This window comes from Castanea sativa, chromosome 11 (genome assembly GCF_040712315.1).
Source record: "Castanea sativa cultivar Marrone di Chiusa Pesio chromosome 11, ASM4071231v1".
Classification (NCBI taxonomy): Eukaryota; Viridiplantae; Streptophyta; class Magnoliopsida; order Fagales; family Fagaceae; genus Castanea; species Castanea sativa.
The window spans coordinates 69,834,508-69,861,866 of NC_134023.1; the positions used below are offsets into that span (position 1 = coordinate 69,834,508).

Genomic DNA, 27,359 nt, shown 5'->3' on the forward strand with positions numbered 1-27,359 from the left:
GAGAGGCCAAATGAAAACAATTTTAAAAGAACATGCCACGGCAAAACCTCATGTTAAATATATACCGATGATTTGTGAGAGAGAGAGAGAGAGAGAGAGAGAGAGATGTTACGCATGAATAACACAAATTTATACAGGACCACCACACGTTAATCACTAACCAAATAATGTATTGTACACTAGCATCAGCATCTCCTAAGTGAACTCAGTTAACCAATAAATTATTAACCCAGCAGCAGCTACAACAATACCCATCCATCCCTACAATAGCACTATCCTACTAATTGTCCCAAGCCCAGAGTCATCCCCAGCGGGGGAGAGAGAGAGAGAGAGAGAGAGTTGGAAGATGGTAGTATTATACTAGAAAGTAACCTTCAAATCAGATTTTTCCATTATAAAATCTTAACACTATCCATCATATTAACCTTCCTCCAGCCTTAAAATTGTATGTTATAATCCTGCTTTCTGTTGTAACCAGTCCCTAATCAATCTCGATCCATCGACTGCCCAAGCGAGAACTGGTGGCCACCCTCATCTGTTTAAAACAGAACAAAAATGGGGCATTAAAATGGAATCAAGTCTAATAATTAGCTTTAATTAGGGGGGTAAAAGGTATGAATTATGGGTCCACGGAATAAAAAACAAGATCATTCTATTTCCAAAGCTAAGGAATAAAAAGGACTTCTTTGATGAGATTTATCATCGAATGCTAAAGAACAAAGAGGACACATTCAATATCCATGGACTGCTTAAACAGCCCTTATTGGACACAGTTCTAAAGTTAGCTTACATAGGGCAACCCAAGCTCCTATAAATAATGCAAGGTAAGATCAAATAATTGTACCGCTTTCACCATCAGAAATCTCATTAAGCCTTGAAATTGCGTCAACAAGTGCTTGTTCTTGCTCCTGCAATGATGTATACATGCTGGTTGAGCAAAGAGATGTAAAAGCAACAAAAGCATGAGAAAAAACTCAGGAGTGGGGGCACCCTCGACAAAGTACTTGAGAAGGGGAAGGGAGGGTGGGGTGGGGTGTTATTCCTTTCTTACCTTTAATGCTTTCTTGGCTCTCTCAATTTCAAGAGGATCTGGATGATTTGCACCAAAAACTCTCTCCACCTATCCAAATTCCCCAGAAAATTATACAAATGTAAAGACATTAACAAGTTTACAATTACAGATGATGGAGATTTCACTTACCTCCTTGATTAGAGTATCTGTGTGAAGAATTTTTATATCATCTGGTGCTTTCTTTCCAATTCCATTTTGCGATGGCAGAAAATCTTTTCTGGCATGACCCTTTGTAGCCCCTCTGCCTCTTCCTGCACCTGGTATACCATCACGGCCAACAGGTCTATTCATCCCATGACCTGATCCACCATAACCCCCCCGACGGGGGATTCCAGGATCCTCGCCAACCCATTGGATATCCTCAGGGGAGATCTGCATTAAGAACTATGAATCAATAAAAGCAAAATAGAATATGTATGGAACTAATATATTGTTTCTTCAGGGAGCAAGAAAAAAATCTTAATGCAAGAAGCTACGACACAATGTTCTGATTTGAACCTACAAAGGCAAAATGGAAGATAACACAATATATTAACTGCCAGATTATACCATACAAAGGGACATCTTAGGCATCCCAACACTCAGCTTTGCAGCATATAATACATGTCGTGTAGATGTGAAAAGTGCTCTTTTTTAGTCTACATGAAAGTCCCAACCACATTAATTTTTTTTATAGGAAATAAAAATTTTATTGATGAAGGATTATTTTTGACAAAGAATAATGAAATAGCCAAAAAAATATGTACAAAAACAATGAAAAAAAGGTTTATGTACAAGAAAAAAGGGAATCTATAAACAACGGAATGGAATCACTTGAAGTGAATCACCAAGCTTGAGACCAATATAACATCCCTGCAAACAATGCTATGAGCCAGTCCCCTAAATGCTCAGAATCCTCACAAAAAAAGACTATTACGCTCCTTCCAAATGATCCACATCACACAATGCAGTACCAAATTCCAAATATTCGACGTGTGCTTCCCGAACCAATTCCTCCATTCAGCCAATAGATCAACCACCCTCTTAGGTAAGACCCAAGAGACTCCAAAGGATCTAAAAGCATAACTCCATAACCAGGAAGCCCCTACACAATGAATCAAGAGATGATCAACATTCTCCCCACTACACCAACACATACAACACCAATCCATAATTGTGAAGCCTCATCTCCTCAAATTATCACTAGTAAGAATCCTCCCCCATGTGGCCGTCCAAACAGAAAGATACCCTCTGTGGAGCCTTCACACCCCAAATACTTTTTAAAGGAAAAGTGTCAGCACCAGGATCCTCAAAGCATTATAGAAAGAGCAAATATCAAAACCTCCATCCATTTTCAACCTCCACCTCACTCGATCCCCATCCTCATTACGAAGAGTAAGACTCCAGTAAATGAAGAAAACCCCCCACCAACTCCACCTCACATCCCAACTCCCTCTTTCCCCTTCACTTTGCCACTCCAACAAATTTGCCACCAACACCTCCCAATTAGCAGCATTCTCAAATAGATTCTATATGTTTCACAAAACCTATGCAAGTGTTAAAAAGTCATAATACAGAAGTTTGAGGAATATAGTTGGTACAATTTTGAAGTGATTCCTTGTAAACTGGATCAATTTCAGCTGAAACACGTCTATGACATATAAAAATGATGCAAGGCATGGAAGAAACAAACCAAGGCCAAATGACCAAATAGTCCACTTAGGTCGGCCCAGTAATTAGCATAGAATCTAGCAATCTTGTCATTTTATGTTGGCCTTTAATACTATGACTTAAGTTAATTTTATAAATTCATGACATTATCCTGCTAAAAGAACTGAACAGCATTTGACTTTTAATGGCTTAGCTGGAAGGAATTGGAGGGAGGGAGGGAGGGAGGGAGGGAAAAATAAAAGTGGGAAGAGTTCCTAACCACAGACTAGATGGAGAAAAAAAAAAGAATGGGAAAGAAGCTCTCCATCCCAGGCCCACTTCTACAACCTGCCCAATTGTGGCTAGATATGGATGGAGGTACCAACAAATTTTACTTTCAACTTGTTAAATGAGAAAGGGCATAATGGTCCATAAATGATGTAAGGTTTTCTATTCTCTTTTCTCTTTTTAACATCCAATCAACATGAGAGAGAATATATATACTTTCCCCTCCTCCCGTTTCCCAAAAGATAAAGCTTTTCTCTCTTCTCCTTTCTATACAAAACTCCAAATTGTGTGGCATTAGTAAACTTGAAAAGGCTGAAATTAAAAGGACATGACAAATCAAGGGCTGGTATTGTATGGTGTACTAAGGGCCTAGTATCTTTTAGAGTCTTTTAAGCAGCCTTTTGCCATCCAATATTTCAGGCTTTAGCTTGGGTCCCTTGAATTGAACTCAAACACCAGCTTAAATCATTTCCCTATCATCCTTTCTATTCTGTTTCTTCTTGGATCATACTCTTGGTGCTTATTGTTGCTTCAATCAGCTAGAAAGGCGCTGCACCTTTTCTCTGCAACAAGCAGATCTAAGCCCTTTCTACCACCTTAAAAAGCTTCAGAAAGCTGCAGGTTAGAGAAAGTTTCTGTAGGCCATGGGGAAAAAGCATCAGATATACCTCCGAGAGATTAACCCATTCCCATGTCTCATTTGCACTGCCAATATCATAGACCAGAGCATGTCGCCCCTGACAAAAATTAAAGATTAATATTCAGCCACATAGATTGCTGCAATATAGATTTAAATGCAATCAAGACCAAATATACACCTCAACTGGATTGTGGTCAGTTATAACAGCTTCGTAAAAGTTATTGTCATCAGGCCACCTGGTCCTCACTCTCCTCCCAATCAATGGATCAAAAGTCGCTCCTTCGGGATGCTCACCCGCAAGAGCACCAGAAGAAACCCTATTAGCAACCTGACCCCTCCCAGTAGGGCCTGACAAAGGATACTGCTTCATTGAAGAAGCACCAGGCAAAACCTGACCCTGTAAACAAAATGGAACAGTATGGGAACAAACCAATCAAATGCAAAACTTGCAAGAAATCATACACATGAATCACTTACAAATTTTTTATGTTCAACTCCAAATTTCATGAATTTAACTTACAGGTTTCTGCTTCTTGCCCTTTGGTCCTGGGATTGATCCTCGCTTTGCGGTGGACGAAGATGGCTGGTGAGATGCTGCTACTGCTTGTTGGTGAAATGTAGGAGATGGTCCACCATAGGATTGTGACGGTACTGGCTGAGAAATCTTTTGTTTCTTGCGAGATGCAGAGACAGTAGGACTGGGTATTGGATCATGAGCAGCTTGACCAGTACCGAGCATGCCAGATTGATGCCCACCTGCCTGTCTCCACTCCCTAATGACATTACCCAATTCAGCACCCATTAAAAGATGAGAGAAAAAAGCTGTCTACAATTTAACATATCGTACAGACCTTATCCTTCGAATGACATCATCTGCATTAACCCGTCCTAGAAGCTCTCTGTGTTCCTCATTTGATAGTCTCAACTCTTTTCTAAGTTCTGTTATTAAACTTTCCTTCTCCTGAAGAAAATACATTTCATGTAGCAGTCATTTAACCCTGATCAAGCAAATTTAAAGACATTAGATTCCTGATTAAAATAAATGACAAAGTACCCAAGTAATGGCATCAGCTTGAGCTTTAAAGGCTCTTAGAACTGAACTGTATGCTTCTTGCTCGAGTTGGTGAATTTGGGTCTCCATATCAGTTTCACCATACATCCTAGGGTATGGAACAGAAGCCACAGCAGATCTTCCATTTCCGGCAACACGCCCTCTAGGAATTCTATTTTGATGTGATGGAGGAAGATCATCATCAGTTCCTGCCATTTTTTTTGAATGCAAAAAAACCTTTATTAAAGCCAAAGAGTATTGGACACAGCCCAAATTCGGTGAAATAATTTTTTTAGAAAAAATCATGCCAGGGGATGATCACACATGAAGCATGGAAAAATGATCTAATTTGGTTATTGCAAGTTCTAGAAAATGGCTTCTTACAAACAAAGACAATTTGCATGGGTTGATCCATATAACTATAACACAAGAAATTACATGGCAAACAAATAGGTCAATTCATTAAGACTCATTTGATCAAAAAGCATGTGATGACAAAGATCAGTGACATTTTTTTCAGCAAATAGGCCACTTTCATAGCATGTTCATTTAGAAAGTTACTGTAGCACTTACAAAACAAAAAGGAAAAAAAAAAATAATCTATTAGTTGGTGATAAAAATTAGAGAATAAGAACTCAAAACAAATGCAAATGGAACTGCACGTACATCGTAGAGAAAACTACAGAAAAAAATAGTAAACACAGTACGTCAAAGGTGTTCTTAAGTAGCACTCGAGCCAATAAAACTTATGCACTTCAAAACAAATGTGCATTGCTCAATGGAAAAGATGATAGCTGATGTGCAACTAGAAGTTTTGGCCCTTCAGGCATTAAGCAAATGCTTTGTACCTCAGATTTATGATCCCAACATTCAACTGGCTCCATTGAGGTAATGGGTTTAAACAAAAGGATCATAGGCCAGGAAAGAGTGGGCAGGGGGTTAAAGAAACGGGGGGACAAATGGCCAAGTGTAAGGAAAGCAGTAGAGAATACTCGTTATCCATTTAAGGTTAAGACTGATGAGGAGTACATCAACCAGATTTTCTCCCTTTCTGGACATAAAGTTATTCACCATTAAACTAAAAAAATTCCCTTTCAGGAAGAACAAGAAGTTCTCCTGAAACTCACGATATCAAGAAACTGCTCCTAGCTTATGAAAAAGAGGTGCAATTTTTTAATGAGTATGTTTTTGGCCTCGAGGATATGGGGATGGCGGGATTCGAACTAGTAACTGCTGCTTCTTGAGGCGTGACCCCAGCCCATTGTGCCTACCACTAGGGATTAACTAGTAGAAACAATAACTCCAGTAAGCTTTAGAAATCTAAACTCTCGGCTGTTTTGATGTAGCTTAACATACATCATACAAAGCATTATTGCAAAATTTCATTCAGGTTTTCTCATTCCAATGCGAACTTCCCTGAAGTCAAAACAAAAAGATTTTCTTTTTAACACCATATCTAACCTATTGATAACTTTAACAGTTTTAATCTAAAAAACTCATACATACAAAAGCTCCAATAACATTCAAAGACTAAGTCTTTCCATTCTCTAAAACCCCATTGATAAGCTAAAAATAGTTAAGCTCATAAATCATACAAAAAGCTCAAAACTTTAACACTCAAAAACCCCTAAATTAACAGACCCAGAAACCAAATTCTCATACAATCCCAATCCCAATCCCAATCCATCAATAATTTCATCACAGTCCAAAAACCCTAAAACCCTAAGTTTCTTTCACTCCAAGAAAACCCAAAAACCCCCATCAAGAACATTGACGAAGAAAAATTAAAGCAGATAATCCCCAACCCTAATTTCCCCAAAAAAACAAAACACACCCACATAGCAAAAAAACCCTAATAACCCAAAAAACACAGCAAAAATTGAAAATTTAGAATAGAAAAAAATGCTTACCACTGCTATCGTAGGGCTCGTAGTCCATAGCCAGCTTAGTACCAAAGCTTTTCTCCCCCAATTTGAAGAGCGAATAGAAGAAAACCCTAAAAGCTTTTCACAGAGAAAAATTGGGAGCGAAAATTGGTTTTAGAGAGAGCTGAGCTTGAATTTGAGCTTGAAAAAAGTGGAGCTTGAGAAACGACAACGTTTGGATGTGGATTTGTGATTCTGTGAAGGCGAGGGATTCAACGGCAACTCTCTGATTATTGATGAGAGAGAGAGAGAAAGAGAGAGTTTGGGGTTTTTCGGACTTTGTGTGAGAGAGTGAGTAATACGTGCCACTTTTTTTTTTTTTTCCTTAAAATTTTTTTTTTTTTTTTGTGTGTGAGAGGAGAGAGAGAGAGAGAGAGAGAGAGAGAGTGTGTGTGTCGGATTTCAAATGGGTTTATGAAGTGGGGGGATGTGAGTTTGTTTTCAATTTATGGAATTACTTTGAGTTCCGCTGTCTATTATCTATAGACTTTGATTCCAATTTACTTTGAGAAGAATGTAAACATAACTAAGCATCAATAAAAGTATCATGCATCAACCTCGTCACTTTTATCATTCACAAATCGCGACAAAATTGTTGAGGATAAGATAGAGTAGGCAAAAATAACCAAATACCATCTTTGGCTGAAAAGCTTGAAATCATTAGTAATCTATCACTGTTTAAGAAATATTTAACAATCTACAACCTTTTTAAAACTCGAGTACCATAATGGTGTCCAATAAGTTGGAATTTTTTAATTAAAAAACTTTATGTGGAACTCGAGTTCCTTGTAAATAAAACTCGAGCTTTATAAGCTCAAGTTATGTAAAAACTTTTATGCATACTCTGTGTGACTTCTTGTATCACATAAATAAATTGATGTTTGAGAGTGCAAAACAGTCTTATGAACTGCTAATGTTTTTAAAGCTTTGCTTTACAGATATGTACAAGTGGCAGATTAGAGTAATTGCAGGATAGCACCAATGCTAGTGTGGCTAATTGTAGAGGGCAGCAGCTGTTTCTAACAGACAGAGAAATCGTAGACTTCTTATTTTTCGAAAAGCATTAACTAATGCTATACAACTTGGTTTTTGCCGACTTCTTATTTTGATCAGTACTAGAGGAGTGGATGACTGCAATTTGGGAACTCGAGTTTTATTCCCTCGTTCAAATTTTCACTTATAAAGCTCAATGTCCACATTGCAAACAACTCGAGTTCCATGTGGACTTTTTAATTAAAAAAATGTCAAGTCAGGACATAACTCAAGTTTATGGAATTCGAGTTACATGTAAAACTTGATTTTCACAAACTTGAGTTCCAAAAGAGTGGTATTTCATTAATTATTTCGCAAACGGTGGTAAATCACTAATTATTTCTGCCAAAGATGGTATTTGACCATTTTCGCCTAAGGTAGAAGAACCCCTATTAATGTTGGTGCAACCCAACGCACATCTCTCTCCAACCACCACACCATTACCATAGACCACCATCAATCCACCCTAATGTGGATCTCTTTTGCTATGAACTCTTTTGGGGCCATCGCTTCCATGCCAACAACGATCCATCTACCACGCAAGCCCTAGGGTCGATATAGGTGGAGATAGGGGCTCTAGAGTATTTAGAGTAACTTGGTTTGGTAGAGAGGGCTTTGAGATTGGGGATAGAGATTGAAAATTTGTGATTTTATTGCGAGGACTTTGTGGGACTTAAAGGCAAAGTGAGAGGCTGCAATGGAGTTGATTATGGCCCATAAATTGGTTGAGTCAGAGTCAATTGGTTGTTGGCACTACTAAAAAGATCTGATTCTAGGCTAGGTTTGATAGTGGTGGATGCTTCAATTAAAGTGACAAATGTGTAAATGAGTAAATGAATAAAGAAATAGGATAGAGATAACATTTAAATAGAGTAGTGATAAAGTCTTTAGGCTAACGTAGGTGAACAGAAAATAGGTTGACTAAAAAAAATACAACTTTTTTAATGTCAATTTAGCTAAAACACCATTGAGGTTAGCGTACATGCTATAACACTTCCCCCCCCCACCACACACCCTTATGCAAGAATGATTTGTAATCTTTGTTCTGATGTTTGGTTGGAGTGAAATGAGAGTGGATAAAGTTTTCCACCTAAGTCCACCATTGTTTTCCTTCCAAATTGGTTATAAAAAAGGGGGAAAGAAATAACATTAAAGAATAAAAGTACAAAATTATCCTCACTATTCATCCTTTTACTTGATAGCATAATACTATAATAGTACTTTACTCTTTTTTTGTTCCACGTTCGCCCTTTCATTTCTGTACAAGTATTGCTTAAAAAAAAAAAAAAAGAGGATAGTTGTGTAAGTTTATCTCTTTAAAATTTAATAAGTAGTAAAAATTTGATAGCAATGCAAGTTTATTAGATATGCCATGACATCTACACCCATGAAACACAAATAAATCAAATTGTCACACTTTAACGTAATAACCTTACATAAATTTTTTTGTTAGTGTTAGTGTTAGTGTTACATTACATTTGCATTACCCTAAAACATGGGGTTTAAACTTTAAACATTTTTTTTTTTTGAAAAATCGTGATTTATAGCTTGAGTTTAGATTAAGTAGAGTATGTGATTTTTGTTTTGTTTTGTGTTTTGTTTTTTTTGGTTAAGTGAACCAATGGGAGGGTGAAACATGTGTGGTATAGGTTGATTTAAAAAAAAAATTATGGAAGTTTATATTTGTGTGTGTATGTATTGTTTTAAAGTAAAAAGTTATGTTTGGTAATGATGAAGAGTGTAGTGATAAAAAGGTAGTTTACATAGAAAATGCGTGTGATTATTATGGTATCTTCGATTTTAATATTGAGACAATCCATGAAGCAGCCTGACCTCCTTTGATTGCGTAGTTCGACCCTATCCTCATGTGTGGAGGAAGGATCAGGCTTGTGGACATTGACACTGTTGATACCTTATTTTGTCCGCCTCGATTTGCATGCCGGACCCCGAAAAATTCAAAAATATCATTTTCTCTCCATGGGGTCACAAGAACATATATAATGGTGTGGCGTAACCTGTTCAGACATCGGAGCGCTCAAAGTGCATTTTTCAGCCAATATGCTCCTAGTCAACTCTAGGTTGACCAAAGGTCAAACAAGATCAAAATCCTCACAAAACAACATTTTTCATGGTTTTATATCAAACCTGAGTTCCTCGGAGATTTTTAGCAACTTTGACCAAGTTTGACCTGAAGTTGACTCTTGGTGGGCCCCAAAAACCCTAATCTTGATTTGATTTTCAAAACAAGTTGAGACCAACGCCATTGTGAAAATAATCAAATTTTCATTCCAATGACTATTCATGGGTTGGAATCGGAGCTAAAACGGTTGAGATATTAAGAAAACCATGAAAAGCGTGTCAGCACGCTTCTTGAGGTCATAACTTATGGGAGCTCTTTGCGCGTTTTTTGGGCATTTTTTTCTCCCTCTTTTCTCACCATATTTCTCTCCCAAAAAACACAAAAACACATCACATTTTCTTGATTCTTCTCTCTTATCCAAAAATACAAGGTAGTGTTCATACCTTCCATCTTCCTCTCCTTGGTTCCATACATTGGATTTGAGGTTTAAGGGGTATGGATGTAGCTTTTTAGCTACTATCCATACCCCTTTTTCTTTAAAGCTTCATTAAGGTTTTTATCCTTTCTTTTTGCTTAAATAACATGATTTATTGCTTTCTTTAGCATGTTTCTTGCTTTATTTGTGCTTCTAGCCTAAATCTCCTTGCTTTTTTATGCCTTATGCCATGTTTTATGATCAGATCTACATCCTTACATGCTTATATGTCTAGATCTACATGTTTTATGCTTTATGCCATGCTTTAGATGCTTAGATCTTCTCTTTGCCATGTGTTGTTGTTTAGATCCACATGCCACATGCTTAATATTGTGTATGTCTTGCTTAGATCTATATGTGTGTATGTGTGTTCTATGCTCCTATGCCTATGTCTATGCCTTCACATGCTTGTATGCTTGAATTTGTGTCCTTCCATGCTTTTATGCTTACATCCACATGCTTAGATGTACATTTACATACCTTCATGCATATTTCCATGCTTATATGTGTAGATCGGTGTGTTTACACGCTTAGATCGATGTTCTCTACGTGCTTTATACCATCATCTATGTGCTTGCGTGCTTCACACCATGTTTATGTGCTTAGGCTTAGACCTTGTTTGTCATGTCATGTGCTATTGTAGCCCTTTTGTTCCTTTATCGCATTTTCTTGTGCTATTGTAGCTTTGCTTTACAAGCATGTACAAGTGGTAGATCAGAGTAATTGCAGGAGAGTATCAATGCTAGTGTGACTAGTTGTAGAGGGTAGTAGGTGTTTCTAATAGTTGAGGGGCAATGGCAGGGAGATCGCAGACTTCTTGTTTTTTGAAAAGCATTAACTAATGCTATACAACTTAGTTTTTGTTGACTTCTTGTTTTGATCAGTATTAGAGGAGTGGATGACTTCAATTTGGGAACTCAAGTTTATTCTTTTGTTCAAATTTTCACACAACTCGATTTTATAAAGCTCAATTTCCACATTGTAAACAACTCAAGTTTAAAAAACTCGAGTTCCATGTGGACTTTTTAATTAAAAAAAAAATGTCAGGTCAACACATAACTTGAATTTATGGAACTTGAGTTGCATGTAAAACTCAATCTTCATTAACTCAAGTTCCAAAAGAGTGATATTTCACTAATTATTTCGCAAACGGTGGTAAATCACTAATTATTTCCAACAAGGATGGTATTTGACCATTTTTGCCTAAGGTGGAAGAACCCCTATTAATGTCGGTGCAACACAACCCACATCTCTCTCCAACCACCGCACCATTACCATAGACCACCATCAATCCACCCTAATGCAGACCTGTTTTGCTATTAACTCATTCGGGGCCATCGTCGCCACGCCAACACCGATCCAACCCCCACGCAAGCCCTAGGGTTGGTATTGTTGGAAAATCTGGTTTTGTATCTCATACAAAACACACAGCGGAAGCAACAATCACGGATCTACTTCATTCATGAGAGATAACATATAACCTTGAATTCTAAAATAAAGAATAGAAAGCGTACTTTGAATCAGTGAAATTCAAAACCAAGACTTGAGAATATCTCTAATCTTCATCTCAATTCCACATGATTCCCAAGAAGTGTGGTTTCTCAATCAGTCTTTTTGTATGTTGATTCTCAAAGAAAAATCATTCTTCTTTTTCTTGTAGAGAAAAACTGTTTTCTTTCTTTTCATTATACGTACATCTTAACTACCTTGGCAGTTACTTTATTTAATAACTCTTATTAAATAAAAACTGATTATTTAATTGGGTTAGCCTTTTGGGCCTACCCAATTGGGCTTTAGTTTGTGGTTTGAGATGGGACCAAAGGGAACAAATAAAACTCTAGCTCCAATGAGTTTTGGGCTTATTTGTTAACTCTTAACAAGTTCAAAGTTATCATTAATTATATTTAATACTACTATATAAATATAATTGCACTTTAGGCCTTATTAATAAATTATATCCCAAGACTCTAATGATATCATTTGACCCATTCAGGAAATATCAATAGTGAACAAAGTCATAATGAACTGTCACTTGTAAACAACTATTTTATCTATGAATACCCGGTTTAATCTTTTAGTTATTCACATTTATTGAACTTCAATTTCAATAAAGTGGGCGCCTTGAATAACCAGGTCCCATTAAACTTATCTCAAGGGGATATTTCATGTCTCTACAAAAGAGATTATGAATTCCACTATTCTCTCAAGATTGAGAGTCTATGAAATTAGAAGTCATGAGATTAATTATTCAAGTGATAGTTGTTGATTGAATAATTAATTTCACAACAGTCTAGTTCAATATGTCTTAAATCTTAAGACACATCAACACATCAACTAGAAGTCTCCACTTCCATGATCAAGACAAATCATCTTAGTTGCTGTGTTATAGTTTTTATAGATGAAACACCTAATTTCATCATCGACTACGAACTACATTTTGAGTTTACAAGGAACTTGTGATTTACATCTTCTATGACTAAATCACATACAATGCATCTCATGGATTATGATAATGTCCCATTAGTTCATTTATAAATAGTCTCATATAATTAAACAATCTAATTATTTATAACATGTCAATAAATTGGATTTTAGGGCATAAACCCCAATAGGTATAGGTGGAGATGGGGGCTCTAGAGTATTTAGAGTAACTTGGTTTGGTAGTGAGGACTTTGAGATTGGGGATAGAGATTGGAAATTTGTGATTTGGTTGCGAGGACTTTATGTGACTTAAATGCAGAGTGAGAGGCTGCAATGGAGTTGATTATGACCCATAAATTGGTGGAGTCAGAGTCAATTAGTTGTTGGCACTACTAAAAAGATTTGATTATAGGCAAGGTTTGATTGAGGTTGATGCTTCAGTTAAAGTGACAAATGTGTAAATGAATAAAGAAATAGGATAGAGATAGCATTTAAATAGAGTACTGATAAAGTCTTGAGGCTAATGTAAGTGAACAGAAAATAGGTTGACTAAAAAAAATACAACTTTTTTTTTTAATGTCAATTTGGCTAAAATACCATTAAGGTTGGCGTACATGCTATAACACTCCTCCCCCCCCCCCCCCCCCCCCCACACACACACACACACACACACACACACACACACACACACCCTTATGCGAGTATGGTTTGTAACCTTTGTTCTGATGTTTGGTTGGAGTGAAATGAGAGTGGATAAAGTTTTCCACCTAAGTCCAACATTGTTTTCCTTCCAAGTTGGTTATAAAAAATGGGGAAAGAAATAACATTAAAGAATAAAAGTACAAAATTAACCTCACTTTTCATCCTTTTACTTAATAGCATAATACTATAATAGTACTATAGTCTTTTTTTGTCCCACTTTCACCCTTTCATAACTGTACAAGTATTGCTTAAAAAAAAAGAGAGGATAGTTTTATAAGTTTATCTCTATAGAATTTGATAAGTAGTAAAAATTTGATAGCAAGGCAATTTGATTGGATATACCACAACATCTACACCCATTAAAAACAAATAAATCAAATTGTCACACTTTAACGTAATAACCTTACATAGATTTTTTTGTTAGTGTTAGTGTTACATTCCATTTCCATTATCCTAAAACATGGGCTTTAAACATTTTTTTTTTGTTGAAAAACCGTGATTTATAGCTTGAGTTTAGATTAAGTAAAGTAGGTGATTTTTGTTTTGTTTTGTTTTTATTTATTTTTAAATTTTGGTTAAGTGAACTAATGGGCGGGTGAAACATGCGTGGTATAGGTTGATTTTAAAAAAAAAAAATTATGGAAGTTTATATTTGTGTGTATGTATTGTTTTAAAGTAAAAAATTATGTCGTGTAACGTTGAAGAGTGCAGTGATAAGAAGGTTGTTTACATAGTAAATGTGTGTGATTATTGTGGTATCTTCGATTTTAATATTGAGACAATCCATGAAGCAGCCTAACCTCCTTTGATTGCGTAGTTCAACCCTATCCTCATGTGTGGAGGAAGGATCAGGCTTGTGGACACTGACGCTAGTGAGTATATACATTGGCCCCAAATAGGGATTGAATTTAGATTTTCATTAGGCTTCAATTTTATATTTTATATATATATATATATATATATATATATATATATATATGATAAGTAAATCTCATTCATAATTTTCTTAAAAAATAAAATAAAAGAAAAATTATTATTTATTTTTCATTTAGTGAGTTCGCGAAGAATGCATAAATATATTTGTTTTCATTTGAATACAAAGATGCCATGAATTTTATGATTAAAAGTTTAGGTCATACTCTGCTTTATCATACATACAGAAGAGGAAAAAAAATTTCATTTTGCTTTTTTCATTATTTTATTTCTCGTCATATTGTATGTGTATATATATATATTAAAATTTTTTTTTATGAAAACATTGTATATGTTAAAGCATGTAAAAATGATTGGGTGTGTATTGGTAATATACTTTTATATATATATATATATATATATATATATATATATATATATTCTCATTTGTCACATAAGTTTTTCTTTAAATGTTCCAATTCAATGAATATTTAAACTTAGAATATCCAATTTTTTACAAAACAAAGAGATTGCCAAAGTATAAAAAAAAACTTTAAATAAATTAATTCTGGCCAAAAAAAAAAAAAAAAGGAAATGAAGTAGGCACTCAGGGAGTGCAAAAAAGAGAAGTTCCATTGAAAGGAAATGGACCAAAAATTACAAAGAAAAGCCGATCAGAACAACCGAAGATAAAGAAGTGGTTCTATAAATGTGTTTATGAATTAATTTTGGATGTGGTTGTACATTTTTCTTAGATACCTAGGGTGTTTGGATATCGTTTATTTGCTGAAAACTGAAAACTTATTGTTAAAAATATTGTAACAAAATAATTTTTAAAGGTGTGAATGCTATGAGACCCAAATTTACCTAGAAATTTGTAAAAAAAGTGAGTTTGGTGGTACGTGAACAATACCACAGAGACCCACTAAAAAAACGTGAACTCGGGATTGGACAAAACGCCCAATCCAAACGCATGCCTAGTGTCCGTTTGGCATGATTAATTTTGCTAGCTTATTTTATTATTCAGCTTATTTTTGTTACTATTCATGAACCCACTGCACTTTTTTATACTATTCATGGGTCTCCCTGTACTATTTCAGCTAATTTTTACCTTTATTTACAGTACTTTCAGCAAAAGGTTTTCAGTTTCAGCAAAATAAGCGGATCTCAAAAGTGCAGTGGGTTCATGAATAGTAGCAAAAATAAACTGAATAATAAAATAAGCTAACTTTTTAATTTGAAGCCAAACGTACGCTAAGAGTCTATTTGAGATCCTCTTATTTTGCTGAAACTAAAAACGCTTTGCTGAAAGTATTGTAGATAAAGGTAAAAGTTAACTGAAATAGTACAGTGCGATCCATAAATAGTACCAAAAAGTGCAGTGGAGTCCATGAACAATAACAAAAATAAGTTGAATAGATGAGTTTTACTGTACTTTTTGATACTATTCATGAGTCACACTGTACTATTTCAGCTAACTTTTACCTTTATTTACAATACTTTTAGTAAAAAAATTTCAGTTTCAGCAAAATAGCTGATCTTTAGTACAATAAAATCCGTGAATAGTACCAAAAAGTATAATAAAACTTATGAATAGTACAAAAAAAACTAAATAAAAAAAAAACTTTTTAAGTGAATGCCAAACGCACACTAAATAGAGTAAGTTGGTTTTTATTTTTTATTCAATATAACGTATATTCAAAAATGATTTAAGAAATATTAATCATGATTAAGGGGGATTTCATGGGGAGTGTGCTGCTACTCTTTTATTATATATTTTTATAAACTAATAATAAATAGAAAGTTGTGCTTTAGGACCTACCTCCGATGGAGTATGATCTAGATTCTAGAGTGGATTAGTACAGTTTTGGTGGTACCCACTGAAGTCAGCAGCTTGGTAAATTATATGTGTTGTGTCTATTTAGCAAAAATTATTTTTATTAACTTATTTTATTATTTTACTTATTTTTATTACTACTTATGAGTTTTATTGTATTTTTTTGTATTATTTATTGGTTCATTATACTATTTTAGTTGACTTTTACTTATATTTACTATTTAGATTTTTTGTTTAAAATTTAAATTTTATTTTGATATTCTATATATTATTATTGGGTCATGATAACGAAATTTATACCTTATTTCGGCATATACATCATCGCTCATACAGAAGGTGGGTCTCCTAAATGTGTGCGACTTACTAGAGAGAGAAATTATTCTGTGTTACGGTTGTATGTTTCTTTTCTCTCACATAAAAGTGAACTCCACAAGTGAGAGTAGACTCCACGTTTGTGAGGTACACCCTTGTGAGGAATTTTTTTTACCTGCGGAGTGGGTTAGTACACTTCCAATGGTCTCCACTGAAGTTGCCAGCTTTAGTATTTTTTTTTTTTAATAAACAAAGTCGTCAGCTCAGTAAATTTTACTTGTTGACTTGCTTTTAATATATTTTAGCATTTTTTTTTCCACCCTTGAGTTCTATATATCATTATTGAGTTATGTTAACGGAAAATTATTACAACAGGTGGGTCCTGCAAATGTGTTCGATGTTCTACTTGTTGAGCAGGTTAGTACTGTTCCGGTGGTCTCTACTGAAGTTGCCAGCTCGGCAAAATTTTTACTTGTCGGCTTGATTTTATATGTTTTAGGCTTTTTTACCTTGAAAAAAAAAATTATGCCTCTCGGAAGGAATGTTCACAAGAAAAAGTGATTCATATATTCCTATTTTGAACACAAAAAACCAAAGAACTAATAGAATTCTTGGAAGTAATAAGTTATTTATTATCTTGCAAGTTTGGATCCTTAGCACTCAAATCTCACTAACAGTGTTGCATGTTTGAATTCCTTGGTGTGATGATGCATCATCATCATCATTATTACGCAATTTGAGAGGGAAGAGATAGGAAGATGTGATCCAAGATGAATGTGAAGGAATATTAATTAGTACCATCTTATTGCCTTTTTTAAGTCACAATTGAATTCCAAGATGAATGTGTATTTTATACTTACCTTTTTAATCCATGTTGAGGAAGAGATCAGCCAATCATGACACTTCAAAAGACATTTTCTTATTTAGGACAACTGGGGACAATGACACTAGCTTACAAAACATCAATGCAAAACTTTTTAATTAGGTTCTAATACTTTTTATTTTTTTTAATGAAGTTTGCCTCTATGTTTCTCATAAAAAAAAAGTTATAATACTTTTTGGTCCCTCAAGTTTTGGTTCTTTGTTATTTTGGTCCATTAAGTATAAAAGCTTGCAACTAACATCTCTTACTTTATATCTATCTTTTATCTCAAAAAAAAAAAATCTCTTACTTTAAAATCGTTTTTAATATTATCTTCTTGTCAAGATCTATTAACTGTAAACATTATATACTTTTTTTTATATATAAAAAATACTTTTTAAACTACGTCTTAAGATTCATGGCCAAAAAAAAAAAAGACACATAAATTAGAGGTTTTTTTTTCCTCCCATGAGGCTAGTTTCTTCATAGGTTCTAATATTTTAAGTAATATTTGTTGGAAAATTTCTTGTATGAGATGGTCTTATGAGATCTTTGTCTAAATGACATGTGGGTTTCACATGTCATTAAGACACAGGTCTCATGAGACTGTCTCACACAATACTTACTCTATTTGTTGTCGTGTTTCACCGTAGCTGGACCCACAAGGCTCCAAGAAAAAATTATAATATAGCTAGGGATCTTGTACATGAGCTTTAAAATGTAAATAAAAACAAAGAGATCTTTTAAATTCGTTTAGAAAATGAACTATGCTATCTATGCGTAAGAGGTGGATGGATTTAAAGGAAAAACGTTTCAAAAAGACTCTTTACTTTTCCATAAACGACTTTTATTATGCTAAGGTATTTTATAGTTTCAAAATGACTTTTATTATAGGATTTTTGTACTGCTTTTTGATTTTATTATTAGCTTAAAAATATTAATTCTTGTTATCTTAATTATCGCTGAGATTAAAATTGATCGAAATAGGAAAAAATTCTTTTAATTGTCATAATCCATTTCATACTTCCTAAAATAAAAGTCTAATAAGTGGATTTGAGGAACAAGATCCTCTTAATTTCACTTTAAATGAAGAGAGTCAATTTCACTTAAATGATACAACACTTATTAGTGTTATTTATTTTATAATCAATTATTATAACAAGTAGAAGAGAGATTTGAACATTTGTTTTCCATATAAAGAAAACGTTACACAAATACAAGATTTGATTTAAATCATATTGAATATTTAGTAATATTACAAGACATTTAGTACTTGTTTATATTGGTAATATTTAATCTAAATCATAAAATGAATTTATCAAATGGAGAAATTTTTTTTTCCTGCATTTAAAAAAAAAATTAAGGATTATTGATTTTATTTTTAAATAAAAAGGATTGCTGAATTTTTTTTTTGAATGTAGGATATTACTAAACTTGAGATAAAAGAATCCAACTATATACATGTTTTTGTTTCCTTTTGTTTCATCACAACAACAATATGATTTTTTATTTTGTTGTTGAAGAGAGAATGTAAATCTTTCTAGTCCACAACAATAATATGAACACTAATTAGTTTTTAGACAAGTCCACACTTTATAGCCTACAGCTTTTTTCCTTTAGCCTTTATAGCCTATAGCTGATTATTCAATATTCAACTCCTCTAGTAGAAACTTCTGAAGCAGTTTATTCAAAGTAAACATGGCATCTTAAACAACATGCGGGGTTCTTAATATTCTCAAACCTCATTATGACACCAAAAGAGGTAATAAAAAAAGCCAAAAACAATACTCTCTTTCTTAATTTTTGGTAAGAGTTTTGAAGAGAGATGATGTCATTTATGTAAATGCATGTGTGAACTTCCTAATTAGCATAAGCAATAAAAAATAAAAATTACCAAATGATGTGATATTTGTATAAATAACAACATTTTATTGATTGGGAGGTCAGGAGGACCACATTAATAGTTCTTCTGGTAGATCAAATAATTTCTCTTAAGACTATAGCACAATATCCAATTCATTGATCAAAAACCAAAAGAGTTTGAGTAATGGCTTTAGCACCATCAGAGAGCCTTGAATGGACTCTACCAGTTCCAAGTGTTCAAGAGCTTGCAATCCAAAGGCTTGATAAGGTGCCACTTAGATATGTAATGGATGACTTGGACCTGATAACTCCTTCCAATCCTTCTCTTCGTGCATCTTTGATTGATATGAACAAGTTGGTCAACCCAGAATTCCATGAAAAAGAGCTCCAAAAGCTTCACTTTGCATGTCAAGAATGGGAGTTTTTCAGGTAATTAATACAAAAACATTAGGCACTACACTAGTACTTCTTTTTTGTTATTGTTCTTTCTTCTTCTTCTTCTTATAATATGAGACATTAGGTAATATATATTGCTTTTCTTTCATTTTCCTTCATTACCTTAGAAAAATATGATCTTGGGGAATATTGTGCTTAGATATTTCTAATCAAAACATGCTTGTTTATGGCTTTTGTTGTTCATATACTAATGAAGCTCTTCCTATTGATCAAAATTCACCTTTTATAATTGCATTTCTCTTTCTTCTTCCCTTATCTTTATTCTCCAAATTCTTTACTAATTAATGAGATTCAAAAGACCATGCTTTCTTCTTAAAAGCAACTTTCAATGATATGAAATAGATCGCAAACTTCAAGGGCTCTTAAAGACAAATCAGATGTCCAACAAAGTGATAATGATTATGACTTGTAGATGTGGCTTACATAGATTGTAACTTATATATGTGGCTCAAATAGGTTATGTTTATTTTCATGTGCACTGTGCAGAGTTCATGTTACAGTTCATTAAGATGCAATCTCATTAATTATATTATTATTCTTTGTTTTTCATACATATATATATATATATATATATATATATGTATGTATGTATATGTATGTATGTATGTATATATAAGTAGCTAGTTATTGATTAAACGCTATAATTTATACTAGTGTTACAGTTATGTCGGCTTAAACAACCACTCGTCTGGTTATGGTTTTGAACTAATAATCATAAATTATAGAGTAAATTGCAAATTACACCCCTAAAATTTAGAAGGTGATTAGATTTTACACCCTAAAGTTTTAGAATTCGGATTTTACCTCTTGAAATTTGAGGTGTTTAGATTTTACACCCTAACGTTTTAGAACTTGGATTTTACCTCTTAAAGTTTAGGGTTGTTTGGATTTTACACCCTTAGAACTTGGATTTTATCCCATAAAGTTTAAGGTTGTTTGGATTTTACACCCTGAGTAAAATCCAAACACTCATAAAATATAGGGGATAAAATCCAAATTCTAAAACATTAGGATGTAAAATCTAAACATCACCAAACTTCAGCAGGTAAAATCTAAATTCTGAAATTTCAGAGTGTAAAATTCAATCACTCCCAAACTCGCAAAATCAATCTTTCTTAATAGACAAAGTTAGTTGACTAATTACAAATTAACTTAATTTCAAAATTCAATGTACACTGGCACTTTAGGATATTACTAAACAATTGAGAAAGCAGTTCCTAGTGAACCATGCATGCATAAGGTCTAATTTATGAAATAATAAAATATTTTGCTTGCCTTTTGTTTCGTTTTGTTTTTTGTTTTTTATTTTTTTGTTTTTTCTCTTCTTCTAAATGAAGTAATAGATAACAGATAAAAAACATCATCATGCCTGCATGACGTGTAAGGAAAGGAAAATTCCAGTCAAGAATATAAGTATAAATTACAAGCATATGATAGAGACAAGCCAAAGTTTCTGTGCAGCTATCTTGAATCACTCAGAATAATTGTAAATTAAATTGAAGGGAGACTGTTTTGAAAGTATTTTTTTAAAGAAAATTTTATTGCCCTTGGACCAAAAGTTTTTCATATTTTCCAAAAAAGGAAAAGATTCAAAAAGAGAGAGAGAGAGAGAGAGAGAGAGTAAAATAGTAGACAAGAAATGCATTCATGACATGAAAGTCTTCCGATTGAAAATTTGTTATCCATAAGTCCATACCGTTTGCCAATTAATAAGCCTTTTTGCCTCCTTCAGTTATGCTAATTTGATTTTTCAATAGTGTCAAATTAAAAGAATCAAAAGCTTGTTGGCTGAGTCAAAAGTAATCACTTAAGACACGTTTGGTAGATTGTAAACCTAATTACATAGGAATAGAAATAGATATTATAAAGAATATAAGACGCTGTAATGTAATACTTATTGCAATTCATTTGTTTGGTGACAACACAACAATAGAACCCTAAAGATAATGGAATGAAAGTATTTTTAAATCAAATTTAATATATATTTTAGGAAATATTTTACTCATAATATTATATTTCTTAAAAAATAATATTTTAAGTTGAAAGGGAGATTAATTATTTTTTAATGATTTTTTATTTTCATAATTGTTACGTGCATATGGAAAGTTTGTTTATTTGGAAAAATATTAATTTTTGAAATTAATACACTTACTAAGAAATAACTATTATAACCCTTTTAGATATGAATAATTATTAATTATTCCTCATTTTAAAAGAATAACTATTTATAAGGAATGACTATTCCCGGTAATAAAAGCATGACCAAACTACTGAATAGCTAAACTATATGAATAACTATTACATTACCGTGCTTATTATAGTTTACCAAACGTATTATTATTATTATTATTATTATTATTATTATTATTATTATTATTATTATTATTATTATTATTATTATTATTATTATTATTATTATTATTATTATTATTATTATTATAATATGGTAAGTACCACTTGTGAGATGCTTTAGTGGTAAGAAGCCTACCAACTCTTTGCCTTATGTGTTTGAAGTTGAGAGTTCAAGCATTGATATATCCCATTAATTGTGTGCATGGTTTCACATCATTCATAAATAGGGTTTAAGTGGATCTGAGAATGTAGACAATAAACTCACATGCAAGCTCTTTTTTTTTTTTTTTTAATTTTTCTTCAATTCAAAAAAATAAGAGTTCTGGTCCAAAAAACAAAACAAAATAATAAGATCAATATTTCTTCCTCTTATATATATACTAACTAGTAACAGATGTCAATATGGTGAGACCCACCATGTGTGTTTCATGTGCTAGTTAGAAATGAATATCACTTAACTCTATCCATAGCCACATTAAGACATATTTCAATTTCGGGAAAGATCCAAACAAGTCAATTTTTTAAGTATTAATAATGCATTATTACAAGTCCAATCATATATGATGATGTTTAATGGGCTTAAAACACTGTATGTACTAATCATTGCTAAACTTTAAACACGATTCAATAGTTTGTTTATTCCTTAATCTTGCAGATAATAAACCACGGAGTTTTTGATGAATCACTAAGCAACATGAGAGAGCAAGCTCAAAAGTTCTTTGACCTTCCTTTGCAAGAGAAGAAACGTTGTGCTCAGAAACCAGCAGGAAGTCTAGAAGGTTATGGTCAAGCATTTGTAACTTCTGTGAAACAACAGCTACCGTGGAATGACACGCTCTTCCTCAAAACTCTTCCCCTTCAATTTCGAAATTTGAATTTCTGGCCAGAAAACCCTCAAGAGTTCAGGTAAATTCTAACTGAGTCATACGATTGACCAATTGATATACCTTCACGTTTCATTCATGCATATAGATATACACACCCAGCAATATGCTCACATGATGGGATGCTAGCTTATGCATAAATTTATCTAAGTCATCATATATGGGTGAAGTGGATTTTCTTTTCTCCAAGTGTTGTCTATATTGCTAACGGTATTCCTAAAATATCTAGGATATTCTAAACTAGAAGATCATATATATATATATATATATATATAGAGGATTGAACTCTATAATAATTACACTTTACAATTAATTCAAGAATCTAATGAATCTTTTTTCAGTGTAGGTGAAATTTGAATCCAAATCCCTCATTTAATTATAGGAGATTTTACTTGCCGAATGTCGGGGACGTTTTTGCGACAAGGGTCGAAAATGTGAAAACGGCCCAAATCTCCCCTTGGGTTCTTTAGAAGTGTTTATTATGGAGAATCAAGCTCAAAATGCCAAAAGATTAATGAACAAAAGGCTAATAGTGCTTTGACAAGAGATAATCAAAATGCTAATAACAAAAGTGCAGGAAAAACATAAAAACATAACAGGTCTGAAAGTTTGACCCACAGTTAGCAAGAAGAGGAAATTGAGAAAGGTTGTGAGGAAGAGAGGGAAGGTTCTCCTGTACCCATATTTTCATCCCTAAGGTTCAGAATTGTGAGAATGTTTCCTGACTCAGTAAGCTTTTACTCTCAAGTTTCAGCTTTATGGGGAAAATGTGGTTTTGTTCCTTTTGAATCTAATTGGGGCCTTTTGTATTGAACTTGGCGTGCTCTAAGTAACTATTTTTGGTCAATAAAAGAGGCTTTGAACCCCAAGGTATCAATCAAAGAAGTTATGGTCAGATTTGATTTAATTGGGTAAGAGGGATGCCTTGCTTTTTGCATAATTTGGGAAATAAAGTAGCCTAAATTCGTGGGTTGATGTTTCCTAGACATAGCAGCTCCTTGGAGATTGCATTTGGTTGTTGTAGCAGACAAGGCCAGCCACTTAAGGCCATTTATGTGTTTTAGGCAAAAAATGGTAGAGTAGAAAAGTTGGGCCACAGTTAACTAGAGCATAAAAGCTCTTTTGAGGTGGAAATTTCGGGTACAAGACCTTTTCCATGAGTCAAAGGTACTACCAGTGTCTCTTGCCCACTTGGTAGCACGCATGGGCAAGGCTTATGCAAAAGGTCTGAAAGGAAACCTACCCATACACTCTAAACCACATTTCCTCAATTTTCTCTAGTAAGTTGCATGAGCTTAGGCTATGCTTAAAAGAATAGAATATAATACAATACATGAATTAAGCCACAAGGAAGTGGAGCTTGATTGAATTGGGCTTGTACAAAATGTATTGCGAAAATGAGTATCAACACCTAGTCAAATGGAACTCACATAATAATAAGTGGCCTTCTCATTCATTATTCATATTTTAGAGTCCGGAAGAAGTACTTAAACAATTTTTTTCTTTTCTAGAGTATAATTTTTTTTTTCAATTTAATTGGTGTGAATTAGAAAAACTCTGGAAACTTTATGAAGATATGAGTAATGTGGCAGTATCTATTTGTGAAATTAATAACCATGGGGCTTGGACTTGAGGCTCAAAATTTTTGTGACAGTGAAGGTCCGTTTGGGATCTGCTTATTTTGATGAAACTGAAAATTTTTTGCTGAAAGTATTGTAAATAAATGTAAAAATTAGTTGAAATAGTATAATAGGACTCATGAATAGTAGCAAAAATAAGTTGAATAGTAAAATAAGTTGGTAAAAATAATTTTTGCCAAACAGACACTTATAAAGAAGGAAAGTACCAAGTAAGGATGAATTTCTATCCTCCTTGTCCTGAACCTGAGCGTGTTATTGGGCTCAATCGACAGTTGACATCTCCGGTATAACTCTTTTACTTTAGTGCGGCGACACACCAGGATTGCAGGTTTTGAAAGACGAAAACTGGGTTAATGTTGAACCTGTCAATGGTGCAATTGTTGTAAACCTTGGCCATATCATGGAGGTAAATACTACAAGTTACATGTTAATATTTGTTAGATTGTCATAGCAATATTGTAGATATGTACTGTTAACTATGGTTTTTAAATTTTTATTATTATTTATTTTATGTATAATATCTCTTTAGTATTCTGAAATTTTAATGTGAGTTATGGTACCGTAAAATCCCTTGTTGTTAAATAAATGACTACTTGAAATACGTAACCCCACACCCGAATTATTTGAAGATAACAGACTATAAGATTGCAGTAGAAAAAGTACAAATGCAAGGTAAACATAGTTGACAAACTTATAGCATTTACTTTGATCATGTAGATTATAAGCAATGGGAATTACAAAGCCCCAGATCATAGAGCAGTGGTGAACAAATCAAAACAAAGGCTGTCAATCGTGACTTTCTGCTATCCCAATTCATCAGTGGATATTGGACCAGCTAAGAAAGCTTATCAAGTCCACCTGTATACAGGACCCTAACAAATGCAAAGTATTTTCATAGCTTTTACAATCGGAAACTTGAAGTTTCATTCATTGATAACCTGAAATTCTAGTTGTCATAGATTGGGCATTTAATGGTGAACCCTGCAGTGGACTTAATCTAAGATGCTAGCTGGCCCATCTCAGCTCAAGTTGTAACATTTAAGTAATGGGGTAGTAGTGAGGAATAAACTTCTATACTAGATAATTTGCGCAACAGCTTTCAGATTTTGGTTGTTTTGGCAAAAAGATAAGGCATGCAGTGCATGCAATATATCTTCAACTTAGCATAAGAAAATTGCGAGGAAAAAAAAAAAAAGTAAAGAATTAACAAAGAAATCTGTTTGATATTTATTAATATACTTTGCCAGATGGATTGATGTGTCTGAAATAGATCCCATGTTCTACAATACTATTGATTTTTCACCCAACATCATCATTCTTTTACAATTCACATTCTTTCAAAAGCTTCACAATATAATCCCCCCCCCCCTCCTTATTCTCTTACCTCTCTTTCACAAATTAATATGGTCCTTTAATTACCATTCCAAGAAAAAATAATGAAAAATCTAGGAAAAAGAAATTTGACATATAATAAAATAGTTATAAAAAGTACATGAATATCTTTAGAAACAAATGACTAGAAAAATCACAAAAAAAGACTTAGAAAATTAAAATACAAAAAATTACAAATATAAAACATTACAAGATTAACATTCTTTTTCCCTACTATATATTATGCACTGAAAAAGAAAAAAGAATAAAAAGAGGCTCATTAATTAGTATTCAAAGCATCAAAGTCAAAAGCATGCTTAAAAGCACTTTTAGCCTAAATTTTTTTTTTTGGTAAATCTTTTAGCCTAAATTTATTAGTTTATTAATAAGACAAATTAATAAACCTCCGTGCCCATCAAACTGTCCATAACTCAACCGAATCCAACTCAGATTATAAAATTCTTATGATTTAAGTTATTAGGAGTTCGACTTGGTCAACTAGTGATGCTTTGCTTTGTCCAAATTTGAGGTACATTATAATTCACTTTTATGTTTGAATTTGTCCATAGGTAGGGTAATAGAAAGATTACAGACATATGGATCCAAAATTCCATACAATACCTAGGTTATGCACAAGATGCAATACTAGTGAATGACTCGGAGCAAAAGTTAAAAAGTTAACTTTTCTCTTCAATTGTCTGATCTGGAAAAAATAGTAACTTTTAAGTCTCTACCTTTCATTTTTTCTTTTTAATGGATAGCTAGGGAGTTAACTTTGTAATTTTTGCTCCTAACCGTCTATATAAGGTATATATGGTCATTGCATGGGATAAAGATCCTAGATTCATGCTTGTAACGAGTTATTGTGAAGGGTGAAGATCTCTAATGTTGTCAAATTGTTATTCATGGTCTCTTTTTAATTATTTATTTAATGTATTGTAATAGTTATTCATGGTCTCTAGGACATAGAGTTTATCAATTGTGTTTTTTAATTATTTATTTATAATAGTTATTCATGGTCTCTAGGACATAAGAGTTAAAAAAAAAATTGATTTTCAGGCTATTAATGAATAAAACTTCAAGCTTTCGATTGAAAAAACTATGAAAATAGTCTTTATTTGTAAGAGTCTTGTATGCAGGTGGGCTTCCTGACTTGATAAGCTTCTCAGTTGGTCCAATATGCACTAATGAATTAAGATAGTAGAAAATAACGATTGACAGTCTTTGCTTTGACTTGTTCACCACTGCTCTCTTTGATATGGGGCTGTGTAACTCCCATTGCTCATAATCTGCAGGCTCAAGTGAATGCCATGAATTTATTAACAATGTTTACCTTGCATATGTCAATGCAGTTCTACTTTTTCTACTGCAATTTTATTGTCTATTATATTCAATTATATTAAGGTGTGGTTATGTATTTTGTCATACTTTATTCAACGACAAGAGACTTTATCAATTAAGTTAATGTAAAAACATATCATTTATAATTTTTTTTTAAAATTTAAATCATAGTTAACAGTACATACAATAATATTGCTACGACGGTCTAACCAAT

The 27,359-nt window shown here is 33.3% G+C and overlaps 1 protein-coding gene and 1 pseudogene across 3 annotated transcripts; one reads left to right on the top strand and one right to left on the bottom strand.

Annotated features, from left to right (window-relative positions):
• Positions 1–108: 108 nt before the first annotated feature.
• LOC142615807 (protein EMSY-LIKE 3-like) lies at positions 109–6,905 on the bottom strand. 3 transcript variants are annotated; one of them, XM_075788648.1, is made up of 10 exons: positions 6,591–6,905; positions 4,684–4,889; positions 4,481–4,590; positions 4,150–4,402; positions 3,808–4,026; positions 3,658–3,726; positions 1,202–1,444; positions 1,052–1,120; positions 845–908; positions 109–535 (listed from the first exon to the last, which is right to left on the bottom strand). In XM_075788648.1, the coding sequence occupies exons 1-10, from the start codon at positions 6,616–6,618 to the stop codon at positions 486–488; spliced, it is 1,311 nt and encodes a 436-aa protein (XP_075644763.1). In that variant the 5' UTR covers positions 6,619–6,905; the 3' UTR covers positions 109–485. The 3 variants fall into 3 exon arrangements, with proteins under 3 accessions (XP_075644763.1, XP_075644764.1, XP_075644765.1); XM_075788649.1 differs by lacking the exon at positions 3,658–3,726 and having other exon boundaries at positions 6,591–6,904; XM_075788650.1 differs by lacking the exon at positions 6,591–6,905 and having other exon boundaries at positions 4,481–4,627; positions 4,731–4,866.
• A 12,380-nt stretch (positions 6,906–19,285) lies between these two features.
• LOC142617051 (oxoglutarate-dependent flavonoid 7-O-demethylase 1-like) lies at positions 19,286–25,383 on the top strand (annotated as a pseudogene).
• The last annotated feature ends 1,976 nt before the right edge of the window (positions 25,384–27,359 follow it).

Bases quoted from the DNA above. Each gene is read 5' to 3' on its own strand.
- LOC142615807 (XM_075788648.1), bottom strand. From the start codon at position 6,618: ATGGACTACGAGCCCTACGATAGCAGTG. The intron at 4,403-4,480 runs GTCTGTACGATA...TAATGTCATTAG, and splicing joins GATGTCATTCGAAGGATAAG to GGAGTGGAGACAGGCAGGTG. The intron at 1,445-3,657 runs GTATATCTGATG...TTCTTAATGCAG, and splicing joins AATGGGTTAATCTCTCGGAG to ATCTCCCCTGAGGATATCCA.